Source organism: Anastrepha ludens, chromosome 4, assembly GCF_028408465.1.
Source record: "Anastrepha ludens isolate Willacy chromosome 4, idAnaLude1.1, whole genome shotgun sequence".
NCBI lineage: Eukaryota > Metazoa > Arthropoda > Insecta > Diptera > Tephritidae > Anastrepha > Anastrepha ludens.
This window is the reverse complement of record NC_071500.1, coordinates 106266900-106294716: the sequence shown is the minus strand read 5'-3', so window position 1 is coordinate 106294716 and position 27817 is coordinate 106266900. Positions and strand designations below refer to the sequence as shown.

At 39.0% G+C, this 27817-nt stretch overlaps 2 protein-coding genes across 8 annotated transcripts; one reads left to right on the top strand and one right to left on the bottom strand.

Annotated features, from left to right (window-relative positions):
• The first annotated feature begins 836 nt into the window (after positions 1-836).
• On the top strand, positions 837-13983 carry LOC128860473 (huntingtin-interacting protein 1). The gene is made up of 8 exons (XM_054098029.1): positions 837-1339; positions 1405-1826; positions 6589-7334; positions 8117-8226; positions 10206-10751; positions 12325-12781; positions 12866-13267; positions 13340-13983. Exons 1-8 carry the CDS (start codon positions 1304-1306, stop codon positions 13825-13827), a joined length of 3207 nt encoding a protein of 1068 aa, XP_053954004.1. The 5' UTR covers positions 837-1303; the 3' UTR covers positions 13828-13983.
• LOC128860474 (kinesin light chain) lies at positions 13967-27743 on the bottom strand. Of its 7 annotated transcripts, none has more exons than XM_054098034.1 (6): positions 27569-27743; positions 24029-24655; positions 22695-22815; positions 22155-22634; positions 21510-21812; positions 13967-14306 (listed from the first exon to the last, which is right to left on the bottom strand). In XM_054098034.1, exons 2-6 carry the CDS (start codon positions 24628-24630, stop codon positions 14289-14291), a joined length of 1524 nt encoding a protein of 507 aa, XP_053954009.1. In that variant the 5' UTR covers positions 24631-24655; positions 27569-27743; the 3' UTR covers positions 13967-14288. The 7 variants fall into 7 exon arrangements, with proteins under 7 accessions (XP_053954009.1, XP_053954006.1, XP_053954008.1 ...); XM_054098031.1 differs by having other exon boundaries at positions 27577-27743; XM_054098033.1 differs by lacking the exon at positions 27569-27743 and adding an exon at positions 27398-27546.
• Positions 27744-27817: the final 74 nt, after the last annotated feature.

Genomic DNA, 27817 nt, shown 5'->3' with positions numbered 1-27817 from the left:
GCATTGCACAAAATTTGCACGGCATTATTCGTCGACTAATCGTCAATTACTTTCCCTTAGCGTAAATTTCATGTATATATGTATGTACATATATTTGGAGCGTACATTCCCTTTTACACGTTTGCCCAAGCTCCTTCACAAATTTACGTGGTACGTCTTGATGTTTTCACACATGTAGAACCTACAGATTTCTGCCGACCCCGAACGGCAGACAGTTTTTATAAGAGTTTTTCATGGCAAAAACACTCTTGGTGGTTTGCGTTGCCTACCAAGGGGCGACCACTTCAGAAAAAAACTTTTCTAAAATTTGAACTTGAAACAAAACTTAATTTTTATACATATACCTTATTTTCATTTGTTACATAACTTATAGGGACAAATCTACTATAATTACTAAGACAAAATTGGTATACATTCATGTATAAGCAAACAAACAAAAAATACATTGTATGTATTTACATATTAAAATATATACGATTAAGTACATAAAAATATAATTTATAATTAAAAAAAAGAGTAATAATAACGCGACCAGCGTGTATAAGAATTTATAAACAATTCCCACAACAGTCGATTCTGCATTATCGGACCGACTCGTATTTATGTATATTCAGCCACGGACGGTGGCTCCAGCAACATTCTCCAATCATTTATTTTTTGTTTATTTGTTTATACGTCAATCGGCTTAACACATAAATAAGTAAAATTTAACTATACTAATTTATAAGGAATGTGTATGCTTCTACACCAACAACAATTTGAATGTATCTGTAGTATGCCAGCAAACACTGCATAGCCGAAGGTCAGCATTCGTGAAATCATTGCAAAACTTGAAATGCAATCAACCGGCAACATTGGTTTCCAGATGTTTTGTTTGTGCATATATGACTCAAACTTCGTTTTCAAATTGTTTATATTAGTAGTCAATAATATAATAAATATTTTAACCCAAAAAGATATGAGTTGGTGACTACGAAACTGTTGGGGGATTATTTGACCAATGTACGTTCGTTGCGTTGAAGAATGGTATTGGAAGATAAGATAAAAAACGTATCAATACTTTGTATGAACTAGTGTCCGTCGTGTATTTTTCGTTTCGAAAATTTACCTCAGTTCTTGCCCATATTTTCATACGATAATTGCAATAGTGCCCTAAAGGTGTGGCAAGTTTGTATATATATTTAATATATACTGTAAAAAGAAGCCTTTCCAAATACATCTGTTGCATTATACACACTAATCTCGCTATATTGTTCTAAATTATAATACATTTTCGCAAAGGGGAAAACTGTAACTACCGAAAATGGCTCCGACCTACGACAAAGAAATGTACAACATGGTAAATATTATATATAGAAATTTTGATCCATTTCCTGCCTATTAATATGTAAATTTTGTTTTAAGTCTGTAAGTGTTAACAAAGCATTAAATCCTATGGAGGCACCGCTCAAAATGAAACATGCGCGTTTTATTATTATAACAACACATCGTGTTAAAGAAGCGAAATCTCTTTGGATGATTTTCACACGTCAACCACTAATGGAGAATCGCTTTACTGCGTGGAAATTTTGTCACTTACTACACAAGGTACTGCGAGAAGGACATGCAAGCACTATCAAAGATTCACAGACCCATAAAAAAATGATCTTAGAAATGGGCAAATTATGGGGGCATTTACAAGACGGAGTGGGTAATTGCATACAAGCCTATAGTAAACTAATTGTGACAAAATTAGAATTCCATGAGAAGAATATTCTGTTTCCCGGTTCCCTCTTGATAGATTTTAAAGAAATCGAAAAGGCCGCTAGTGATGACATCAACATTTAGTAAGTATTAAACTAACGAAACTCAAACGAGATTATGCAGGACTGTAAATACTATGCAAAACTAGACTAGGAGTTGTTTATTATGTACAAACTTATAATCACTCACGTAGGCAAATGGGCACTATGGCGAATATTTGCCTGGTGAGTGGATGGCTTATTTTAATTTGAATCATTACCTCAAGTAAAATTAGTAGAATAACTAACATAGTCAAAAAGACCTCAAAAATTATTTACCAATTCCAATTTGATTACTCAACTTATTAAATTACTTGTTGTTGTTGTTGTTGTAGCAGCATAAACATTCCCCATACTTACATACGGGGAATGCTGCTGGAGTGACAGTCCTTGGCCTTGGTCTTTTCGGTAACGTAGAACCGACTGTCGTGGAAACGTATTAAATTCCTGTTGTTGTTGTTGTTTTAACAGCATAGGTAGCCGTGTCTGTGTAGCCATATCATCGGTCGTCTTCGTCTAGCTCATCTAGGGGTAGGCCCAGGAAACATGCTGTTTCGACAGGTTGGGTCCAGAGGGAGAGGGGGGTTAGTGTCGTGCGGGGTACCTTCACATGCCGGACATGTGTTGGGTATGTCGGGCTCGATTCTGGATATGTAGGAGTTTAACCTGCTACAGTATCCAGAACGTAATTGTGCCAGGGTTACACGAGTCTCACGGGGAAGCTGGAGCTCTTCGTCTGCAATAGGTGGTGGTTGGACTCCGATTACGGCATTCACAGGACGGGAGTTCATAAAGGTGGTAACGGTCTCCAGGTGGATGTCGCTTATTGACTGTCTAAATACTGTCCGGTCCAGTAGGTTGCGGTCAGTTTTGTCCTGGATTTCGTCAGCGTAGTCAAGCAGGTGTCTGCAGGGGTGAAACCTGCTGTAACATCCCAGCAGGAACTGCTTGCTGAGCAGTTTGTTGTGCTCCGCTACTGGGAGCATTTGTGCCTCGTTATGTAAATGTTGAATAGGAGACATCAGAAGGCACCCGGTCGCTGTCCGAATGGCGGTATTTTGACATATCTGTAGCTTTGCCCACTGCGAATCACTAGTTCTAGGCGGCCAGACAGGCGCAGCATAGTTTAGAACCGATCGGCCAATTGCCTTAAATTTCGAAAGCAACAGTTCTTTGTCTTTGCCCCAAGGGCTGCCGGCAGCGATTTGAGGACCTTGTTGCGATTATGGACTTTAGTGGCAATTGCGGTTGTGTGCGCAGAGAAGGAAAGCAAGCTGTCAAAGGTTACACACAAAATTTTGGGGTTATTTACCGTCGGAATTGGTGTGTCGTCGACTTTTACCTTAAGGGACAGCTTGACCTCCTTTGTCCAGGTGGTAAAGAGGGTCGCCGTGGACTTGGTGAGGGTAAGTTGGAGATTCCTCGCAGTGAAAAAGCGAGAAAGGTCGGTGAGGTAGTTGTTCACTTTGGAACACAGGCCATCAATGTCATTGCCCGACGCCTTTATCGTGCAGTCGTCAGCATATGAGATCAGGGAAACTCCCGCTGGTGGTTGGGGGAGCTTCGAGATGTAGAAGTTGAAAAGCAAGGGAGAAAGGACACCACCCTGCGGTACACCTTGCTTAATCTTCCTCTGCTTTGATATTTGATCTCGAAAAATCACTGACGAGTGCCGACCGCTCAGGTATGTCGCGGACCACCTCTTCAGCCCTGGCGGGAGTGTCGACTGATAAATATCATCTAGTAGCGTGGAATGGCTGACTGTATCGAAAGCCTTCTTCAGGTCCAACGCTACTAGGACAGTCCTCTCGCAGGGGCAGTTTTGGTTAAGCCCGCGATTTATCTGGGCGTTTATGGCGGTGAGTGCAGTGGTGGTGCTATGCACTCGTCGGAATCCGTGCTGATGTGGGGCTGGGGCCAGGTGTTTCGTGTAGAGAGGGAGCAAGAGGGCTTCAAGTGTCTTCACTACTGGGGAAAGGAGAGTTATCGGCCGATAAGACTCCCCTTGGTTGGCGGGTTTCCCAGGTTTCAGTAGTGGGACCACTCTCCCTACTTTCCACTTGTCAGGGATGATGAGAGTGGCCAGGGACAGGTTGAAGACCCTTGTGAGGAATCCTACTCCCAGGGGTCCCAGGTGCTTCAGCATCAGCGCGTTTAATCCGTCAGGGCCAATGGCTTTCGATGATTTCGATTTGTTGATGGCCCCCTCAACCTCATCACCGGAGAAAGTAAGTGGCGCACTGTCGTTCGTCAATTTGTGCAGCCTTCTGGTAGCACGATGTTTGGTTCTGTCACCCGGAGGATGCAGTATGAAAAGCCGGCTAAAATAGCTCGCGCATCTCTTCGGGTCCGACGAAGTGCAACCGTTGAAGGTGATGGCCACCTTGTCGTTGTGCTTCGTCGGGTTCGACAGGGACCTAATGGTGGTCCAGAGCTTACTCACCCCAGAGGTGAGGTTGCAGGTCTTCAGGGGCTCAACCCATTTGGTCCGCTTATGTTGATTTACCAGTTGCCGGATCTCCAAATTGTGATCCCTTATGCGGGGATCCCCGGGATCGGCCTGGCGTAGGTGGTCACGCTCGTTTGCTAAACTGGCTGCTTCGGCTGGGAAATGAGGTCGAATGTCCTTATAACTTCCAGCTGGAATGAAGCGAGCCGCAGCAGCTGTGAACACCTTGCGGAATGTGCGTTCGCCTACGCGGACATCAGTGGGGATGGGAAGAGCGGCGAAGGTGTCCTCGGTAAATTCCGTGAAGCCGGCCCAATTAGCTTTTTTAAAGTTAAAATAGGACCGGTGATTCGCGGAAACGAAGTCGGCAGGTCCCTCAATCGAGACGATAATGGGCAAGTGGTCTGATGCAAGCGATAGCATTGAAGTCACATACAACCAATCGGTTTTCACCTCTGATGAGCGCCCCTATATCAGGGTGATATCCTGCCGGGCAGCAGTTGACAGGGGGTATATATATGTTAAATATTTCGAGCTCGGAATCGCCTGACCGGACAGCTATGCCTTAACATTCTAAGGTACTGTCCCTGCGGTCGATTCCTTCATCGATGAGACGACACTGCACTGTGGGGTGGACTATAAACGCTAGGCCACCACCATTGTCTCGCTCGCGATCGTGTCTGTGCACGTTATAGCCATCCCTGGTGATCAGATCATTTTAATACTGTGCCGGCTGATAAAGTCAACTAATATATCTCGTCGACCTTACTCGTAAGTCCGTTGCAGTTAAATTGGAGAAGCTTGAAGCTTCTCAGTGAGGTATGTGTAATTAGTGGGGTGAGGGAGGCGTGGGGTTGTCTACGTTGGACATGCTGCGCAATCCACTGTGGTTGTTGCGGCCTGATGGTGGTGGGCGGCCGCGCCTCCGGCGGCGGTAGTGGGTGCAGAGCTCTACAGCAGGGGGCCACGTAGGCAGTTGTTCACTCACGGGTGGTGCGCAGGCCGGAACATCTCCGAAAATAGCATCAGCCATTGCAGGAATTGCATTGGACTGATACCAGATTCCGAGGTATTACGGTCTGACACACGGAACAGACTGTGCGTGGGACCAGGAGCTGCTGGTTTGTCCCCGCACTGGGGTTGGAGCAGGAAGGAAGGGGAGGGGTTGAGGGGGAGTTGTGTTGCTCCGATAAGCTCCTCACCGTAGAGGTGTGGGTTGTGGTGGCGGTTGATAGTGCCGGCCTATCAGGGGGTGTAGTAGCCGTGGAGACATCAGACGCCTGCTGGCGGGAGCATCACGTCGCCACATACCGTGTAGACCACTCCCTATGTGACTTAAGACCTGAACAGGTCTTAAGGTGGCTCCACCCGTTGCACTTATTACACCTAACCGAGGTGGAGTTCGGGTGAAGCCGTTTGTGGCAGACGAAGCAGTAGAATACTTCTGGCCCAGGGTTGGATTCGATTCCAGCCCTGAGGAGAAGCATTTGGAGCAGGATTGCTGCGAGAGTTTGCTCCTGTGACGTAAGGGGTGGGGTGATATGCGGTTCACTAGACAGGGCTAGTATACTGGGGCGGCAGCCCTTGGTCGGGAAAAACCCGAGTCATTCCTGTAACGTGGAACCGGCTGCCATGGGAATGGTATTAAATTCCTCTTTCGGATTGCTATCGGTGAATTCTCTCTCTTAGTTCATTTTTTTTCTTCAAGGAAATTGAACTACTGACTAACTGGCACTAAGCAATTTGAACATTTACAGCCTCTAAAATCTGTTGATGTTGTTATATCATAATAAAATATTTCCCATACAATTTTGGGAAAGGTTGCTGAAGTGATAGTCTTTGGTCGGGTATCATTGGGTCATTGAGGTACTTTAGAACCGATTATCGATAAAACGACCACTTAAAACTTGCCGGTACTCGTTTGAAATTGACGAATGGTTGCCTATGGTAATAGGGCAATGCCAGGCCAATAGAAACTAGGGATTTTATTTTCCAGATACTCTTATAAGGCTTGGATGCCGAAGTAGAAAAACACTATTATTTCTAACTAATGGCTGTGGTCATGGTGTAGCTTTGATACACTCACGAGGCTGACTACTGTTTAAATGTAGAGTGGCTATTGTCCTGCCTTGTGTTATCCTAGATTGAAGCCGACACTGTCCGCATCCAAATGCAATACAATATTCAGTTATTCAGTATTGGCACTTCTATCAACATTAGGGCAATAGAAAAAATAGCTTAGTAAGAATAAGTGCGAGTACACATATACTTATATGTTCACTGAAACTAAGAAAATAGTTTTCTCCGACATATGATACGATCTTAAGTTATATAATTTAATTATCTTTGCTTTTGTAGTTTTCAGCTGTGCGTTGAAATTTTCGACTACTTGGATGATATTCTGGAAGTGCAATCGCGGGTATTTACATCCATCAATGCATATCGCATGTCTTCCATGACGCCGCAGGGCCAGTGTCGACTTGCCCCATTAATCACACTTATTCAGGACTCGAATCCCCTATACGATTTATGCGTACGTGTTATGTTCAAGTTGCATGATAAACTGCCAAATGATATTCTAACTGGTCATCGTGATCGCTTTCGCGAGTTGTTTTTTAAAATCAAAACCTTCTACGACAATGTTCGACCACTGCAGTATTTCTCAGATTTAATACAAGTTCCACATCTACCAGAATCTGCACCAAATTTCACATCGAAAGTAGACTTCGGCAGTTACGTGCCACCAGTAATGTACGTGCAGCCTGATCCGGAACCGGCTATGGAAAATTTGGTGGATACAAGCGTCTCACAGGAGTCAGTGAGCACACCAACCGCTACTGCATCTGATATAGTTGATAATGCAGCTCTACAAAATACTATTAGAGATTATGAATATGCATTGCAAGATGTTCAAACTGAGTTGATAACGTGTAAACAGAATCATGAAATGATGGAACGAAATTACGAACGTGAATTAAAGAGGTTGCGTAATGACATTGTGGGTTTGACAAGCGAATTGACCCGTTCGAAGGAAATTTGTACAAATATGCAGGCCCTGAAAGACAGTTTGGAACAAAAATTGGTCGAAACCCCTATTCTAATGCGTAAGTTGTGCAAATTACAATGTATTAAAGTAAAATTACAACAACTTCAAGGACTTGAATTTACCCTGTTGAAAGACCCTGTTTTCAAGGTCGAATTTAATTTATTATTTTTTGTTTTTACTATTTTTTTTTATTATTTATTAATATTTTTAATTAGACACATATGTTGAATGGAAACTCTTTATCTGTTTTTGACCATTGTAGAGCGTCCAAAATTTATTAATAAAATATCATTACTTTCGAAGAGACCTCGCTTTTAGATGGCGATTAGAAAATTTCGATATTATTTAGGAATAATTAAGACCCTATTTCGCGGCCAATGTTATCTTTAAAAGTTTCAATGCAGGCATTAAATGAGACGTTCTTGGAGGTCAAATCGCTGCGAAATATCGTCAAACTATTCTAATATCTAACCATGTAAGCAATTGACACAAAAACGTTCATAACATATTGCAATTCATTGACGGTAAGCATCCTCAGTTTCGAATAGATTATGCGTTCCATCCTTCTTGACAGATTGCCGTGAATTTTTCATTATTCAGATTTAAATGGAAATGGTCTTCGCCTGAAATTGAAATAATTTTAGTAAATTGTAGGTTTTCTAGTTAACATCTGTCAAAAGAGATGCCATCCAGCTGTGTTAGCTGTCAAGGTTAAACACTTCTAAAAAAGTACTTGAACTTGAACTTGGTGGACCCTGTATTGAGAAAATGTTACAAAAATTTAATAATCGTAATATTACACTATATATTTCCTTATTATAACGGTCATCCTTATTACAGAGAAAGCGACAGAAGAGGAACAAAAGGCCAAAACATCAGAGGAAAAGTTTAACAAGCTGAAAGCAATGTACACCCAAATAAGAGATGAGCACATTAGTTTATTGAGGCAGGTAAGACACAAATATATGTACATATGCATTTGTATTAAAATGTTTAATGTTTTGCTTTAAATCTAATGAGCAATAGGTATTTAGCTTATGCACTCGGCAGACAGAAAAAAGTTCAGATACTTGCCATTGCCTGAGATTGAGATTGTTACTCAAGCAGCATTCCCAAAAAATATATGGCAATTATGCTGTCTCAATAATAATTTAGAGAGGTTTGAATCTCTGGCGTAATTAACATTTATTGTATTTCATCAGTGCTGTTGTTGTTGTTGTAGAAGTAACTTTTTCCCTGTCAGTGTATTGTAAATAACCGGTCGTCTTCGTCTAGCTCATCTAACGGTAGGCCCAGGAAACTTGCTGTTTCGACAGGTTGGGTGAAAAGGTGGTTTGTATCGTGAGGGGTGCCTTCACATGCCGGACATATGTTTAGTACGTCGGGGTCGATTCTAGATAAGTTTAATCTGCTACAGTATCCAGAACGTAATTGTGCCAAGGTTACGCGGGACTCTCGGGTAAGTTGGAGCTCTTCATCTACTATGGGTGGTGGTTGGACTCCGATGACGGCTTTCGGGGGTCGGGAGCTTATGAAGGTGGTAAGAGTCTCCCTATGAATTTCGTTAATTGTCTGTCTGTACACTGTCCGATTCAGTGATTGTCAGTCTGTTTTGTCCTGGATCTCGTCCGCGTAATTGATGCGGTGCCTCCTGACGTGCCTGGGAGGCGGCTCAGGCTCAAGCAGGTGTCTGCATGGGTCGGACCTGCGGTAACATCCTAACAGGAACTGCTTGCTGAGCAGTTTATTATGCTCCTTTACAGGGAGCATATGAGCCTCGTCGTGTAGATGTTGAAGTGGGGACGTTAGAAGGCATCCTGTCGCAGTCCTAATGGCGGTGTTTTGATAAGTCTGCAGCTTCGTCTACTGCGATCGACTCATGACTTTCAAGCTTCATGCCATGGATAAATATACACACAAAATTACTAGTGGTAGGATCTAGAATCTTCCCCACGACAGTCGATTCTACGCAACCGGAACGACGCACTGCTACAACAACAACAACAACCCAAATTCATAGCCGTTTAAAAACTACCATTTCACCAACATTCCTCTAACATTTATGGTGAAACAACAACGAAAAATATTGAAGCTCCAATTCAGAAAAAATAAAAAATTGTATAAGGAAAACTATTATAAAGGGGTTTTCAATTGGCGCGGGTCGATTTTGGCGCCCTGTGGCAGCCATTTTGTTTTGGTGACATCTGTCAAATCTTTTGTTTATTATTCAGTGGTTTATGCCAAATCATCATGGCAAGTTACACGATTGAACAGCACGTTCAAATGATAAAACTATTATCAAAATGAGTGTTCATTAACGCAAACGTTGCGCGCATTGCGCCCATTTTTCGGTAGACGTGGTGGCCCTTCCAATTTCTTATAGCCCATATTGAACCATATGGACCTAGACGACATGTGGTTCCAGCAGGACGGCGCTACGTGCCACACAGCAAACGCCATTTTATTCCATTTCAACATCTACCCGCCCTTATTGAAAAACCCATTATAAATCAGTATTTAATTCGGCTATGGCGGCCGGCATCGATGTAATGGTTGTTGTCAACTTCTATTAAACATCTGTAATAAGATTTTGCAATACCGTATTTTTAACGACCTCACTCATGAAATTTTGGTCGACTTGGAAAAAAGACCCTCTCATTTGTTTGCGCAAACTAATATCATCCTGACTCTAACCGGTCTCTCCAACGCATCCTTCCTCTTTCACCACCAACCTTCAAACCTCAGGATCTTTCTCTTCAAGCTTCTGCGATATACAATAGGAAGGACAAGATTATATTCTTATTTTATTTTAAGAGATATTTCAAATTTATTCCTTCTTTTATTTTTCGCAGTGCCCATAGTTTTTATCAAATGCATTATTTAGTATATATATTATTATTTAAATAAAGTTCTTCTCAATATTCAACAGCATGGCGAATCTACTAAAAATTTAAATCGAGAAAAACAAACGAACGGAGAATTGCAGTCCGAAGTGCAAAGGCTCAAGTCCCAAATTAGCGAAATCAAAGATGAACTTGCAAGTAATGAAGTAATCAGCGCTGAGAAACTTGCATTAGCTACTCAAATTGAAAACATGTCTCGAGATTATCAGAAGCTGGAACACGAACATGAAGAGTTGAGAAAAGAATACCAAAGCTTTAGCGCTAAGAAAAATATTGAAATTTCCGAATTAACTACCAAAGCAATGCAGCTGCAATCAGCAGAATCGGCAGCATTAATTGAAAGTGAATCCAAAGTTGTAAAACTTGAAGAGCAGCTCAACACATTGAATACCGCATTAACCAAAAAACAAGAGGAATACTCTGTCAGGGTGGATGAATTGCAAAGAAACTTGGACAGTAAAAATGACAATATAAATGAACTGCGAACTGTTCATGCGGAAGAGATATTGCAGAAAGTGGAAAAAATCAAAGAGCTGGAGTTAAATTTGCATACGATGGAACTAAATTTAAAGGTGCGTATATAATGTTTTGGATTTTTAACACAGAAGCAAAAAATACTAATCATATCGGTAGTCAGAGTGGTAATTTGAAATTCCTTAGCTTTTCTATTTCATTGTTGTTTTTGGTAATTCGAATACTGTACATAATGAATTTTTTTTAAGTTACAAGCATCTAAGTTGAATTAAAGCTCCCACGTGAAAGTTTTTTTAATCGTTTTATAATATTAATGAAGATAATTCGGGAAAATGATTTCGGTCTATATGTTCGCCAAAGGGCCGCCGTTAGGTGCTTTTTCCCATATTACCGATTTTCGACAACTATTTCGAGCCTATTACACCTTGCGTCACGAATAGTGTGTTCTATGTCGATTCCCAAACCAATTTTTATTTTTATATACGAGCTCCTCTTCCTATGTCAAATTGAGCTCCTATTCATGTACATTTCTTTGGGAATATCCTAACCCGCCCCGAGTTTGTATTATTTATAATTTATCCATAATTTGCTTCAACCAAACCTAGAAGGATAACAAAGCAACAAAGAGCCATGCGTCAAGAAATACATTAAGTGGTTGAGTAGAATGGAATAGTGAGCAAATAAAATATCGACAGTTGAGATATTTCTGAAAAGATTAAAAAAAACTTGGTCAAGAATAAATTTTATATAAGACTTCATCAAAGCTTCGAAACTGAGCAGAAATTTGTTCAACAAAATTATACTTTAGTGCAAGGCGAATTCATACAAGGTGATGTCGATTTTACAAAAACAATCATTTAGGTTATTGTAAAATTTCTCTGCTATACATACCTGAACGCAGAAGAGGGGAAAAAAATACAAATGCTCTCACTTCGGCAATCAGGCACCAATCAGCTGATGGAACAATGCCTTGTATATATTAGATTCGCCTAGTTTTAGTGTTTTTGAAAATATCATCTTTCTGAATGGAATAAAACTGAATGCCAAGGAGAGTAGCAAAATGCACGTCGACCAGTTTTTCAATGTGAAAATTGAGGGAATATTGGCTACACTCGAAGATGGTAAAAAAAAAAATTGTATACATATGTGAATTTGAAAACAATTTGGACCTACATGCTTTCTTGGATGTTTGGCCGAATTCTTCCTCCAGTTTGTGGTGACGTCATAAAAACTGCGAATTTGCGATTATAAGAATTTACCTCCAAGAGTGTTTTTGAAATATTTCAAAATTCAAAGTAGGTTGGGGAGTTAAAAGGAATAAAAACTTTTGACCTCAGGAGGTACTATTGAATTAACTCCAAATGACGCTCAAACCAATGTTCTATTTTCATGTTGTTATATGTATATCTAAAAATCTAGCGGATTTTAAAGTTTACTTTTTTTCGTAGTATTTAGAATTAAAAATAAATAATGCTTTTAGTCATCACTATCGAATCTACCCCAAAGATACCCCAACAAAATCGTTATTTTTATCTAATTTAGTTTCAATTCAATTTAAAAAAAATACCACTTAGTAGGTTTTTATCTTAATATATGTAGAGAATTTTAGTATTCCTTTTTTATACAAATTTGTTATTCTAAATTCATACAAGTGCATTTGTGTTGCTTCAGGACAATAAAGTGCTCGTGGCAGATCTGGAAAATGTTCAGCGTATCAACATTAAAAAAATGCAGGAATTCCGTGAGCTAATACAGAATTTAGAGGCGAAACTGAACGAAGCCAACTTAGCGACCAATTTGGAAGTCGAGGCTAAACGTAAAAGCGAAGAAAGTTATGAAAATAAAATAACTTCCTTGTATCAAAGTGTTTTGAAAACCATGGAATTTATAACCGAAGCAAAAGTAAACGAAGTGAATCAACCGAATTTCGATAAGACAATAAAATTAATAAGTGAAATGGAAGAGTTAATACATCAAACCCATAACGCATATGGACAGTTTGTCTCAGATAAATTATTTATAGACATTGTCACGCAAAAGACAATACTTCTGGGCTGCGTTTTTACAACACTACATGAACAGTGCCTGTTAATATATAACACAACCACCGATATAGGAAAAGGCGAGGGTGTGTACGGCTAAACGGACATCTATTTTCAACAAATACAGTTAAGTACACATTTTTTCAATTTTCGTTTACTCTCTCTTACAGACATTCATAATCAGATCAATGGCGTAAAAGATCCACTACTATCTCTATTCCAACTAATTAAAAATAACGAAGATGTTTCCAAAATTCAACATTCCATTTCGGAAATTAAACAAAAATTAAGAGCGCTAAATGAATCTGTGACTGAACTCAACAAGGCGAATAGCAAGAATATCGATTTGGGAGATTTAGTGGAGAACGAGCTGGCCGAAATGGATAAAGCCATCGAAGAGGCTGCGGTGAAATTCGTAGAATTGCTCTCTAGTGCGCGCTCCAAAGATGACGGCATAAAACTGGAAGTGAATGAGAAAATTCTTGATGCTTGCACATCCCTAATGCACTGTATTAAGTTATTGATACGAAAGGCCAAAGCTTTGCAAGCGGAAATCGTGTCGGCCGGACGAGGTGAGTGTGCATGCGCATTTATTAAGAAATAGCTTTTATGAATCATATGCATACATACATACATTCATTTAGGAACTACTTCGATTAAGGAATTCTACAAACGTAATAGTCAATGGACGGAGGGTTTGATATCTGCTGCTAAAAGTGTAGCCAAAGGTGCCAATCTTCTCGTGGAAGCCGCTAACAAAGCTATCATATCTGAATCGGCACAAAACTTTGAAATAATCGTAGCCGCGCAAGAAATTGCCGCCTGTACAGCTCAATTGGTGATCGCGAGTAAAGTGAAGGCGCCGAAAGAGAGCCAAAAGTTGGTCGACTTAACGAAAGCATCACGTGATGTGTCACAAGCGACAGGACAGGTGGTTGCCACCGTTAAGGATTGCAATCAATCCTTAGAACAGCTCCAAGAGGTAGATTTCACTAAGTTAACATCGTCACAGGCAAAGACAATGGAAATGGAAATACATGTAAAAGTTTTGGAACTGGAGCAAGCATTGCAAATGCAACGTTTGAAATTAGCGTCATTCCGACGAAAGCATTACCAAAATTCCGATGATTAAGTTTATATTTTATTTGCATAAGTATATATTTTTACATATATACAATTACTTTAAGTTGTACAGAATGTTAATAGTTTATGAGAAAAAATAAACTAAATTGATACTAACACTTGCGTGAAATAAATTAAAACGAAATCGATTGACAGCATTGTGGTATACCTGTTGCTTCATTTCATTCATTCATTTAAATAGAAGACAATCGTTTATTTACGAAATAACTCCATACATGTATTATAAAATAGAACACGTGTTTCTCTTATTACTTTTTTATGTTATTTCATATATCTGTATTTATTCAAGCAGAAAACTTAATTTGCGTGAACAAACTTTATTAAGGAATGAGTAAATAAATATTTTTTATGGTTACTTGTGTAGAAAAACTTAATATATCTTTTATTTATTTTATTATATATGGTGAGCTTGTCTAGCGCATTGCTGTCCGGCCATCACCGCTAAACCCCTTAAGGTTTGTATCCTTTCTGAAATGATAAAAAATGCAGAAAAAAACACAAAATAAGTTGCATGTGCAAAATGTAAATGATATATTTTTATTAAATATATAAACGGTATTAGACCAATATAATCTAAATTAGATGGAATCAGTTCAGTTAAAAACAGTTTCCCGAAAGCATTTTGAAATATTTAACGAAAATGTCGCTCCAAAAAGCATTTAAAAACTATTTAATCAGCTTAGTTTCAACCCGTCAATGCAAGCGTCACAACTTTATTATATTTAGTTGTATAACATAAAACATTTGCCATCAATTTGTGCTGAACCCTACTCTACTAACGTAGGCCCCACTATGGAGACAGCGGCCAAACTATTATTTTTGTAGCCTACTTTAGGGCTGAGAAATTCATTCTTGCATATTTGCATTTTTTAATTTATAGTTCACATGCCGATCGTAAGCCTTTTAAATTTCTGCCGATCCATTTGGCATTGTGTGAAAACATATAGTATGTGTCTTTCGAAACGTGGGGTGTACACATCGACCAATAAAATAGAAAGGTTAAAACAAGTGTGACGAGTGTAAGCATAGTTTTAATGAAAGGGTTTATTATTTATTATTTTTTCTTTCTTACTTTTCCCTTGCGAAAATTAGCAACGAAAAGTGCGATCATCATACGGGTTTTTCGATTTCATGTTAAATACACTACGCTAAAGAAAAGGAAAGAAAGTTGTATCGCTTGGAATCGCATTATCCATTCGACAGCCCTGACACCTGAATCCCTCTGTTCTGCTACAGTTGATAGAGATCACCTTTTTAGTTTATAAAGCGAAAGTAAAAGTTGTAAATACAAAACTTCACACCATTTAATGGCCCCCTCTCGCAATATATCGATAATCACTTTAATTACGTGTTATTTTTTCAACTCTAATCAATTTTATAAGAATTTTTCGATCAATCAGTCTAGGTAACTTTTAAGTACAACTTTCGTATTTCTGACAAAGGAAAGTGATACTAATTAATTTTTTATCCGACAAAGTTATTTATATGAAATAACGGTTAGAAACCCTTTGCTAACTGAATTTTAACAGGTATTCTGAAGCAAACAAAATTTCTATTGATTTTTACTTTGTTCAAACTAACTTCTATAGTCGAACAGTTTGTGCGTCGACCCGTAAAAAACGGTAGAACTTGACCCAACCCATTCCTGCCACAAAAAAAAAAAATACACATATTTGCCGTGAGCACCTAACTTTATGCCAATAATATTTGTGTAAACAGATTTTTTGAAATTCGGTCTCGTTAATAACTGTTGTAGCCCTGTCAAGCGCAGTGAAGCTATCGGTTGTCATCGTCTACCTCATCTAGCGGTAGGCCCACAAAGCAGGCCGTTCCGACAGGGTGGGTTGAAAATGTGCAGGGTACTTTGTCATGTCAGACAAAAGTTGAGTATGTCCGGGCCAATTCAGGATAGGTACGAGTTTAACCTGGTAGAATATCCAGATCGTTGTTGTGCCAGCGTCTAAAGGATTGAAAATACATCTCAAAATGAAAATCCTGTATTAATATTCATACCCCGATTAAAATAAATAATCTCCTATATGTGACCTGCGTCTTGATGTTCTTCCACAAATGGAGGGGCCTACAGTTTTAAGCCGATTCCGAACGGCAGATATTTTTATGAGGACCTTTTCCGTGACAGAAATACACTTGGAAATTTGCCATTGCCTGCCCAGGGGCGACCACTATTAGAAAACACTTTTTATTCGTTTTGGTGTTTCACGGAGATTCGAGGATACGTCTTCCGAATGGTCGTCACACACCAACCCATTCAGCTACCGCGTGCATACCCCGATTAGCAACTAATTTAAAAATTTTATTCTGGCTGTAGCCACTATTAAAACCCTGAATGAATTTTCCTTATTAGCACATTCTCCAGGATCGTCTCAAGCATTGGCCAACTTTTATTGCTTTTTGAAGTCAATTTAACTAAATAGTTTCACAGCTATTCGGTTAATTTTTTCCTGCAATTTGTGGTGGGCGTCCACGAATGGAGAGGCCTAATTAATTTTAATTCTGATTAAAAAGTTTAAAATTTGGGTGAAAATTTTTCGAATTTCTATAAATCTATATATTTGATGTAGAATGTAAATTATAGTATCTAATAACGATCTTGAAAGTGAAAATGAAAACTTTTCTGGAATTTTGACGTAATTAGTGTGAAAGCCTAGTCGATTCTCATATCTCAATTCAGAATAAGTGGGAGTTTAATCTGCTACAATATTCAGAATGTAATTGTGTCAGTTTGCAATAGGTGGCGGCGAAATTCAGGGAGTTAGAGTTTAAAAAGATGGTAATGGACTATCGATAAATGTCATTTAAAGTTTGTCACTAATTTCGTCGGAGGTTGTTTAATATTGCGTTAGAGCATAGGAGCAGATAACTCCTGACGTGGCTCGAAATGTCTTCACTAGTGAAGGGCGGCGATAGGGCGGCAAAGTCGCGGAAGCCGACGGACTGCAGAATTCAAATATGGCGGTAATCTAGATGCATCAGCTTTTATGCAAAATATGGTTGGATAAATTCATGTTAACTAGACTTTGATATTCCTGCTGGATAAAGAAGCGAAGCGAATGGGTCTGGTGGTAAACGAGGACAACACGAAGGACCCGCCTGTAATCGCTCATTCGTCTCGGCACCCATGTCACTGTTGACTATTGCAGTTATCGCGCCAATCAAGAAGAAGAACTTTATGCGCCCCTTACTCTTTTTTGGTAACCTTGAATGCCAAAGATTGTGGAGCGTATTAAAGTCATACTGAGTAGCGCACATGCCGGACAGCATGGAGTAGATATATACAGGGTTTGATTGAAAAGTAATGAGCCTTCCCGCGCGGAGCATCTGCCAAGCGATCAACCGAATCGGCTGATGGGGGAAAATGATCGTTAGACCTTCCCCTTTTACTAGAAACCGGTCCCAGTTCGCTGGCAACAGCGGTGCAGTCAACATCGCTCCGCGCGTGAAAGCTGTTTTAAAAGTATGTTAGGATTTTGCAGTGGCGAAAATGCAGCGATCGTTGGAGCAACGTTACTCGATCAATTTTGCGGAAAGCTAAACAATCTCTGTCCAGTGCCATGGTAAAACGGTGGCACAAGTCGTTCAAGGAAGGCCGGGAGCCCTTCATCACGACACTGCGCCGGCGCACACCCCCTTCCTCTGCACCTCTGGATTGGCCAAGATGGGGGGTCCGGTGCTTCCCCACCCTCCCTACAGCCCAGACCTGTCCCCTCCGGACTTCTTCAGGTTCCCGCGCCTGAAAAGAAAGCTGAAGGGGAGGCGTTTCGACTCCATCGAGGCGATCCAAAAAGCTGTGACAGCCGAATTGAACGCGATTCCGTCTGATTAGTTTAAAAAATGTTTCCTGCAGTGGAAGGACCGCTACCAGCGGTGTTTTGAGGCTCAAGGGTCCTATTTTAAAGAATATTAGTTGTATAAGCCAAAAGGTTTAATAAAACTGCTTAAAAAAAATAAGGCTCATTACTTTTCAATCAAATCCTATTTATATATATTTTTCCTTGTTCACTCCTCTCGGCAGCATAAGTCCTCGACAAGACTTGCGTTGGTTTCGTTAATCTTTTTTTGATTTCTGACAGGGTAGGTGGTTAGCCTGCCGCCCATCTGTCGTTGCTTAGGAGCAACGCCTCCTTACTGATTGGAGCGCCATCTGTGCCACACATTTTTCAGGCAGAAGGATCGCACAGACGGTTCTCTCTAAATGTAGGAAGTACGCGGACCGTGCTTTACGTGGGATTCGAACCCAACCTCTGGGATGGCAGGATAGTGCACTGACGCTAGACTACCGAGCCCACATGGAGTATATATAAAAATAAAAAAATAAATAATTGGCGCGTACACTTCTGTTAGGTGTTTGGCCGAGCTCCTCCTCCTATTTGTGGTGTGCGTCTTGATGTTGTTCCACAAATGGAGGGACCTACAGTTTCAAGCCGACTCCGAACGGCAGATATTTTTATGAGGAGCTTTTTCATGGCAAAAATACACTCGGAGGTTTGCCATTGCCTGCCGAGGGGCGACCGCTATTAGAAAAATGTTTTTATTAATTTTGCCTTCACCGAGATTCGAACTAACGACCTCTCGGTGAATTCCGAATGGTAATCACGCTCCAACCCATTCGGCTACGGCGGCCGCCCATGGAGTATATATACCTTAAATATTTTTAGCTTGACTGGATATGCTATGCCCTGCGGTCGATGACTTAAGGCTGATGAATTAAGGCTCATACACAAAAGTGGCCCACCAAGGAGAGCTTCACTTTTATTATGGGGCTCTTAGGACCAAGGATATAGCTTCTCAATGACTCGAAAAGTTTGCTGTCATGAAAAAAATATACATGCATATATGTTAAGTATGTTTAGAAGTGCAACTAGGTAACAAAATGTGTGATGAAAAATATATAAGTAAATAATTTTTTTTTAATTTTAACAGCGTGAAGTGCCAATTAATTTGAAATGAGTTAATTTAGTTTAACACTTGATTTCATAACAATTCACGTAGTAAAACAAATGTATGTAAAAGAAGTTAAAAAGACAGAAGAGAAACGAGATCCAGCTTTCTCGTCAGACACGTGTAACACTGGCACAATTTCGTTCTGGATATTGTAGCACGTTAAACTCCTACTTATCCAGAATCGACCCCGACATACCAAACATATGTCCGGCATGTGAAGATACCCCGCACGACACTAACCACCTTTTCACATGCCCCCTAAAACCGACTCATCTAACACCCTCTCCCTCTGGACCCAACCCGTCGAAACAGCATGTTTCCTAGGCCTACCTCTAGATGAGCTAGACGAACACGACCGGACTGACACTGGCGGGCTACTATTACTGTTAACAAAAAACAATAAACGAGCTCGGATTGTGCATTAGTGACGCAACTCAAACATGAAAACAAAGCAATGAATGATAGATACATGGAAAATAAAATAAGCTGATGAGTTGGTAGAAAAGTGTATATAAATATCTATAAAGAGTTAAAGAAACGGATATTTTTAGAGGTATAGAAAGTCAAAATCATTTGAGTTTATGGTAACATTTGCTCCATATTTACTGATTTTTTCTTGACTTTGACGGTAAAACCGTGGCTTGAACTTTTTTACTAGAAAGTAAAATTTCTTGGGGTTTATATCTTTAATTAAAAATTTGCCAAAGCGGCCGCCGTAGCCGAAGGCGTTTGTGCGTGACTACCATTGCGTAGATTCGAATCTCCATGCATGAAACACCAAACTGATAGAAAAAGATTTTTCTAATAGCAGTTGTCCCTCGACAGGCAATGACAAACCTCCGAGTGTATTTCTGCCAAGAAAAAGCTTCTCCTAAAATATCTGCCGTTCGGAGTCGGCTTTAAAGCTGTAGGTCTCTCCATTTGCGGAACAACATCAAGACGCACGCCACAAATAGGAGCTCGGCTAAATACTTAATAAAGGGTGTAATACAGGAGTAAAATATACAGGGTCCGGCACTAGAAGTGTAACCACTTCAGACCGCTCGCCCAGCTGCTGCTGTTAATTGGCTAAATGACAGCACAGAGTATTGTTTATAAGCGCGCGGAAACATTTTGCCGAGAGTAAACACAAAAAATATAATCAGTAATGGATTTCAAACGTAATAGTGTGAGTGCATTACATTTGGCTTGAAAATCACAAGCAGCGAATGTTCGTGAGCTCGAGCACCTTAAAATAAATAAAGTTTTTATTTATCGCACCATTACTCGTTACAATGATAGTGGTAGCATCGCGAAACGTCATGGAGGTGGTCATCAAAAGACTGCAACGTCACGTGAAATGGTTCAAAATGTGAAGGGACTTGAACGAAATCCCCGACAAAGTGTCAAGCAAATGGCGAAAGATCTGAAAATATCTGACATCTGAAAATATCTGGCATCCGCCGCATACTGAGAAATGATTTCAAAGTCAAGCCTTACAAGATCCAAAAGGCGCATGATCTTACACCAAAGCAGCAACAAGTCAGACTTGAGAGAGCGAAGGAGTTGCTTTACTTAGCCGCACATTGAGTTTTCTGAGGAGAAAATTTTTCAAATTAAGCAATTCGTAAACTCCCAAAACGATAGGGTTTATTTGACCGACCGTCCATACGAGAGTTTGAGTCATCGATTGGCCACCAGGAGGCAGCACCCGCCACAGGTAATGGTTTGGACCGCTGTAACCGCAGATGGGCGCTCTCCAATCGTTTTCATCGAGCAAGGAAAAGTCTTCTGGAGGTTGCTTTGAAGCCGTGGGCAGACAAACATTTTGGTGGCAGAGCATGGACGTTGCAACAGGGGTCGGCACGTCTCACAAACCTCGAGTGAACCAAGAATGGCTTAAAAACAACGTTCCGAACTTCATAACGTTCACTCAATGGCTCTCAAATTCAGCAGACGCGATTCCGATGGATTATTCTCTTTGGGCCATTTCGGAGAGGAAGGTCCGAACTAGTAGATTCACCAGTCTCGAGGCGCTGAAAAAAAGGCCATTGTCTGCGAGTGGGCCATAATACCTGCAAGTTACATTCGGGCAGCTTGCAATTCGTTTCTGGACTGCCTCAAGGTCATAGTTAAGCAAAAAGGTGGTTATATCGACCAAAAGTATATTGAGTCTTAATTTTGTATTATTTCCACATATTTTTTACTTTGAATTGAATAAAAGTAATTTTCCAAACTAAATGTATTGTCGTTTTAATTGGTTACACTTCGAGTGCCGGACCCTGTATATACATATAGCAGAAATGTCAGAATTGTGGATTTTCAGAGAGTTCTATATGTTTAAAAAACGTCACAGAGAAAAATTAATTAAAAATATCAAAAAAGAGAAATGCAAATTAAGAGGTTAAATGTTTCAAAAAATATGTAAATGAGAATAAGAAGCGTACGAAATAAGATGCCTAAAATGTTATGAAATTAAAGAGAACCAATGTAAATAAAAAATAAAAAAGTATTAGAATAATAAAAGAAAATTAGCATGCAAAATGAAAAAATTAAAAATAAATATGAATGGCAACTAAAAAGTTATAAATTTGTACAAAATCGATGAAGTTATTCCGAATGAAGGAAAAAGCCGTGTAAATAATAAAAAAATAATAATTGAATTAAACAAAAAACTGCATCCCACGACGAAATTCTCTATGGCAAATTAATCTGCAATTTGAAAATTACCTCATCATTGTCAGCATCTTCTTTGAAATGTCTTGAGCGCCGCTTTTCGCCGCTGGTGAGCAATATTGCAACTTTGGTTTGTTTCGCTAAATCTAGTGCTTCTTTTTTGCTACGCAACGCACAGTCCTCCAGTGTTTCGGCTGCCTCGAACATGCCCTGTCGCCGGTACAGAGCACCGAGATTCTTTAGTGTTGTTGTAACTGTTGGAGAATCGACTTTCGCCGCCTTATGCCAGCCACCATATTCGCCATATGGTGTATTATCACGATTATCATATTTATGTTCTTCACGTTCCTCAGCCACCTAACAAAAATCGATTTCAAAGTAATTCCAATAGCATTTACACAGGCTACACAATGTATGTATATATCAATCTTAGTATGCAATTGAAGAAATATAAACAATTAAAATCAGAACCTCCCGCCACTTAGAAAAAAAGAACAACATTATGCATTCGCACATGTCCATTTAAGTTGAGTAATGGTAAACTCATACATATTTGTATTACTATAAAACACGCTGTTAGGCGCAAACACGACTTTTTCCTTTTTTTTTTTTTTTTGTTTTGTTGATTCGTTTGCAAAGCGTTGCTTAAGCTTTTTTGCTGCCTTTGTGTTTAAACGATTAGCTACAAAATATACTTACCTGCCAGATAGGCTTATTTTTGCTGTCAATGGCACCAAACTCGCGTTCGTGTGCACGGGTTAAGACTTGTTTATAGAGGATTTCAGCTTCTGTATATTTGCCTTGTTTCAGATAGCAGCTGGCCAGATTGTTTTTAGTTTTGGCTACATTCGAATCATCTGGGCCGAGTTTCGATTCGTAAATCTCTAATGCACGTTGGTAATACTTTTCGACTTCGTCGTATTTTCCCTGATTTTGACATAATAATGCCAAATTATTCAGCTGCTTCGCCACATCTGGGTGATCCTTTCCAAGCACTTTTTCTCGAATTTCCAATGCGCGTTTACATAGTGGTTCTGCGTCTTTATATTTGCCACGCTTGCCATATAAAACAGCCAAATTATTTAGGGTTGCAGCAACGGCTGGATGATTTTCACCTAATGTTTTGCCTCGGATAGACAGCGCATCGTTGAGTAGATTTGCTGCTTCTTTGTATTTGTTCTAATACATACATGGAAAAATACATTATAAAATTTTATTTTAACGCTCATTTGTGCTCACCTGATCGCGATAGACTAAGGCTAGAATATTCAACATTGTAGCTACGTCGGGGTGGTCGTGACCACTAGTCCTCTCCAAATCCTCAAGTGCTTGTTTGCAAAGCGGTACCGCCACTTCATACCTGAAATTATTAAATATGTTTAAATTTTCATCCATATTTTTATATTACTTGCATACTAGGAGCATATACATACATATGTAATGCATGCATGTATTTTGTTCAGATAATTTCGTTTTTTTTTTTATCCAGGCGCATTCATTAAAGGTGGCGGCACTAGACCAACAACAAAAAGTTTTGTGCGTTTGATTGTCAAACAAAATGTTGGCCAAGTAGAAAACAAAACTTTAATTTGCTTTGTTTCATTCTGGGCTGAGAGCCACATGGACACGGCGAAAGAAAAAAAACCAATCAGCTGATTTACCGATACCACCTTTAATAGATTCGCTTTCATTTTATCTAATATTTTTATGAAGGCTAGTCATAGCGGCGAGTGGCTCAATTTAAAAGCCAAAGTCAATCAATTACATAGATATTAACTAGCAAATATACCATCAATACAGGTAAAGATCTCGGCGACAATCCCCACCACAAAACATCAACACCTCAGCGGTTAAACTATACATATATGTGCTTTTCGCTCCTGAAAAATTTCTCATAAAAAACCACTTACTTCCGAACGGTCTGTTAAACAAATTCCCGCTTTCGTTATAACACACTTGGTTCGAGGCCTCTAACAATAGCCACTTTTTCTATAATTTTAATAATTTATAAACCTAATTGGGTACGAGCAAACGATTTCAGAAAGATTTAGAATAATTGAATAGCACATATTTCAATTGGATTAAAGTTCAACTATTGGCATACGTTCATATGTACATCTTGCTTTTTCTGAGCTAGCTTTCGCCAATTAGAAACACTGCCTATATAATACGTAAGTAATCGGGAGGCGTATTTGTCGAAGAAACATCGGAAATAGCCATACATGCGCTTGTATTATTTGTTGTATTCGTAAATATCTACTAATTACTATGATTAATATCTCTAGACCTAATATGTGCTCCGAAAGCTACAATACACGTTACAAGCACACATGCCGGGTTGTTTTGCAGCGAAAAGCCGGTTAATATTCCTGCTGTTGAAATTCCCTCAATTATCCTATTTCTCTACGCCACATTTTGCTCTCACCTATGTGTACTATATGCTCAATTTACTCATTTTACATTTGCTTACTAGAAATTATGTTTTGAACTCAATGAACCCATTGTACACATTAAGGTATGTACTTATGTAGGTACATATACATATATGTAAATACATTCAAAAACATACACACCTGCCTTGTGAGGCATACTGAATCACCAAATTATGCAAAGTACGCAAACGTGCTGGTATCTCATAGCCAGCGGTCTGATTGGCAAATTGACTTGGCGGTGTCGGCGACATGTTATTTCGCTCATCACTCTCCTCATCGGGAAATAGTTCGACGACTGGATCGGTACGTGATTTTTCACATGAATCTTCTTGTTCTTGATTATCATCATACTTCTTTACGGATGCCATGAATTCTAGATGCTTCTTTTCCTCTTCTAATTGTGCAACCAACTGTTCAGATGCTTGGAATTTTTGTTGTGTATTGGCGAGTTCGTCACGCAACCAAGCATTTTCCTGATGCAAACGTCGCACCTGTGTTTTTAATTTTTGTTTTTCGGCCTCGATATTTTGCAAATGCGAGGCTAAGGCCATCATTACCTGCGCCTCAGACAACCCCAATTCAATATGTTCAATATTCTTACGCACAATATCTGACTTTTCATTGTCCCGATGCGCTTCCCCCATTCCAGTCATCAGGGAGACATGTTCCACACGCAAGGCCTCGAGGCCTTGTAGCACTGTTTTGGTGTTGCTAATTATTTCGTCTTGTGTCATTTGAGTCATCTTGCCAATGCTTTCGATTTTGCGTCTGAAAAAATGTAGGTATAAAAAATTAAGGATACATTTAAATTGCAGTTGTGCAAAGGAACATACGAGTATATGTATGTGTGTACATTGAAAAATAGTATGATTAATGCTTGCGTATATTTCGCTTGCTACCATAATCTATGCACAATCCAAAAACTTATAAATTCAGTAATTTACACATAATCTATTGTATCTGAGAAGCAAGTTCTTAATCATACTTACATTCTATAGGTTCTAATTGCTTTAGATGCTATCATTTTGTAAAAAAAGTATTATTTTCAGCAGCCAATATTTTTCACCGTCCGTAAGCGCGTACATTTCCACTATCTCTGTGTGTACACATGTCCAGAAATCAATAATCTTCTTAGCATATTTACCAATAATCTGCACATGCGCAATATCAACATGACGTCATTTTCAACCCCAAAACATTATATTGGGCAAAGGAAAATTAAGCTAAACTAAATGTATGTAATTCAAAACTCTTGGTCGTATTGTACAATATTAAAAAAAAAAGTTCAAATATTGAATATATGATTTTCAAAGTACCAAAGTAAATTGGTGTAAAAAAAAAATATATAAAATTCACTCAAATAATATCAAATGGAGAGAACTTCAGTTTCATGCGCTCAGAGCCGAAAGGCGGCAGATACCCTACTACAAATGAGAGTGTAAATATACGGCAGTAAAAAATCAAGGTGGGTATTTCTAGGGCTCGGCGGATCCATATAATTTCGACTCGCCCATAACTCAGTCACAATATATTGTAATATAATCTGATAAGATGATAGTAGATGACTGTTGAATTTTGAACCATTCAAGAAAGGAATTGGCATGCCTAGATTTCTTTAGGCGCACTCGGCCAATTATTATCTGATTTTAGCTAAGCCAACGACAAAAAAAAGGTAGCAGTAGATTTTGCATGTAAAAACTACATCTACTGCCACTGCTACCTTTTTATGTCGTTGGTTTAGCTAAAAGATGTTGCATGTACCAACTACATTTCTATAAGCATTCCCATGGCAGCCGGTTCTACGTTACCGTTACAGTAAACTAGCTCTGTCTAGTGTACCGCATCCCACCACATTTCTATAAGTTTCAGCTGGTTCATGGAACTGTTTCTCATTTGATGGGTAGTTTTAAGCTTTGGCATCCAAGCGTCACTGAGCAACTAGTATTTCCAATTCAATGAAAAATTTTGATTTGTAATAGCCATTTAATTTAATGCCATTATTTTTGTCTTTTTATTATAGTAGGTTAAACGGCCGGAAGGTCACGTCCCACGATGCCATCGGGGTGACCCGGATTTATATTCAGTCAAGGACAGTCACTTCATGAGCATTTGCTTCTAGTCATTGTTCCATTTGTGGAACAACATCAAGACGCACGCCACAAATAGGAGGAGGAGCTCGGCCAAACATTTACTATGTCACATTTACATATTTATACTGTTACAAGAATGTGAAATCGTCCCCTTTCTGTGTTAACCTCGTATCTACAAAATCATAATTTTCAGTAAATCGATAAAAATGTTTAGAGTTCCTTAACTTCTATGAAAAGTTATAACTTATTTGATACGATACTTATAGTAGATACGAGGTTTTTGAATTCGAACATGTAGATACGAGAAAAATCGAAACGCTCTGAAAAAAATTCTATAATCATTATGAACATTGTATATTATGTTTTGTTTTACGTAACAGGAGTGCTAAGGAGTGTTTTTCGCTAAAAATCTCAATTTCGAAAAAAATTAAGTTACGAGGTTAACACAGAAAGGGGACGAAATACTTCAACTAAATTTGGTCGTTTCCTATGTCGTAAAAATATATGCAATGATTGCGGTTGTTATTGAACAGAAACTAATACATATGCCATTAATGGAACTAGCTAGTATTATATAATATATTTTTTTTCATCCGGTATTCAAAAGTGTATTTGACTCTTCCTTAGACATCCCGATATAAATATGGGATGAAATATGTGTACTTTAACATACCTGCAACTAATAATATTACTTATCCGTTAGAACCGGCAACATAATAAAAAAATTATAAGTATAAATTATATAAATAACTTTTTGACTGTGTGAAGACTCACAACTTTAATTGATCCACTATTTAAGGAGCTAATGAAAGTTTTGTTGCGTCTTCTTGGACTTTGTTGAAGAGTAATTGAGTTTACGGATTTAACTTTTACGTATGTATATGCGAAGTGTGGTTATTTATTTCTGAGAAGTTAGTTAGCACTCGGGAACGGGTAAGCTGGGCAAAGCCAGAATCGTTGTGCAGATTACAGTTACTCTTGCGAAGGTCTATTTTCACCTAAGATGTGGAAAGGTGAGTAAGGCTGTGCTAGTTTGACATCTTATTTACCGTGCATGTTTTTTTTAAGCTTCTTTAAGTTGGTCAACAGTGATCATTAGAGTTTAATTTTATTTTGGAACTTACTTTTAAACGTCCGTAAGTATAACCCTGCCTTTATATGTCTTGCGTTGAAGTAAAAGTAATGAAACTAGATAGGCACTTGAGCATAATATCCACTTTTTTGAATGTAATTATCAATAGTTATGGGAGGAATGGTTAAAACATCTTGGCCGACACTGGCTGAGCACACTTTCACAGTGACTAAATCCGTAACGAGCTTTAGATTCATTTTGCAATACGTAAGTATATGCATATGTGTGTATGATGAACATATTTATATGTACATAAGCATTTATAGCGAACGTATATATCATACATACCCCCAAGTCTCGTCTTTTGTTAAAAAACAATTTGTTCATAATATGTGCATTATTTCACTAATGACTCATTAAATCTTGTTAATTCATTTTCTCTATTCCCAAATGAGCCAATTGCTGCTGTGATGTGACAAAACAGATATGACACTAAATAGAGGAAATAAAGTTTCGTACAATTTTACCTGCAGCAAGAGTCGAATGAAATCTCTTTATATAAACCAATGAAAACTCTATTGTTTTATTAGTTTTGTGTAGAATAACTTATTTTCTTCGAAAACACTCAGACGTTCCAAAAAAGTTTCGACCGAAATTTATGGAACGAACTAACTTGACTGCACCTTAGGGTAATCGAATACCTCTGTAACGAGCATATTAAGTCATTTATCATCAAAAAGAGTTGCCAAGAGCTCCAAAGAATAAAAA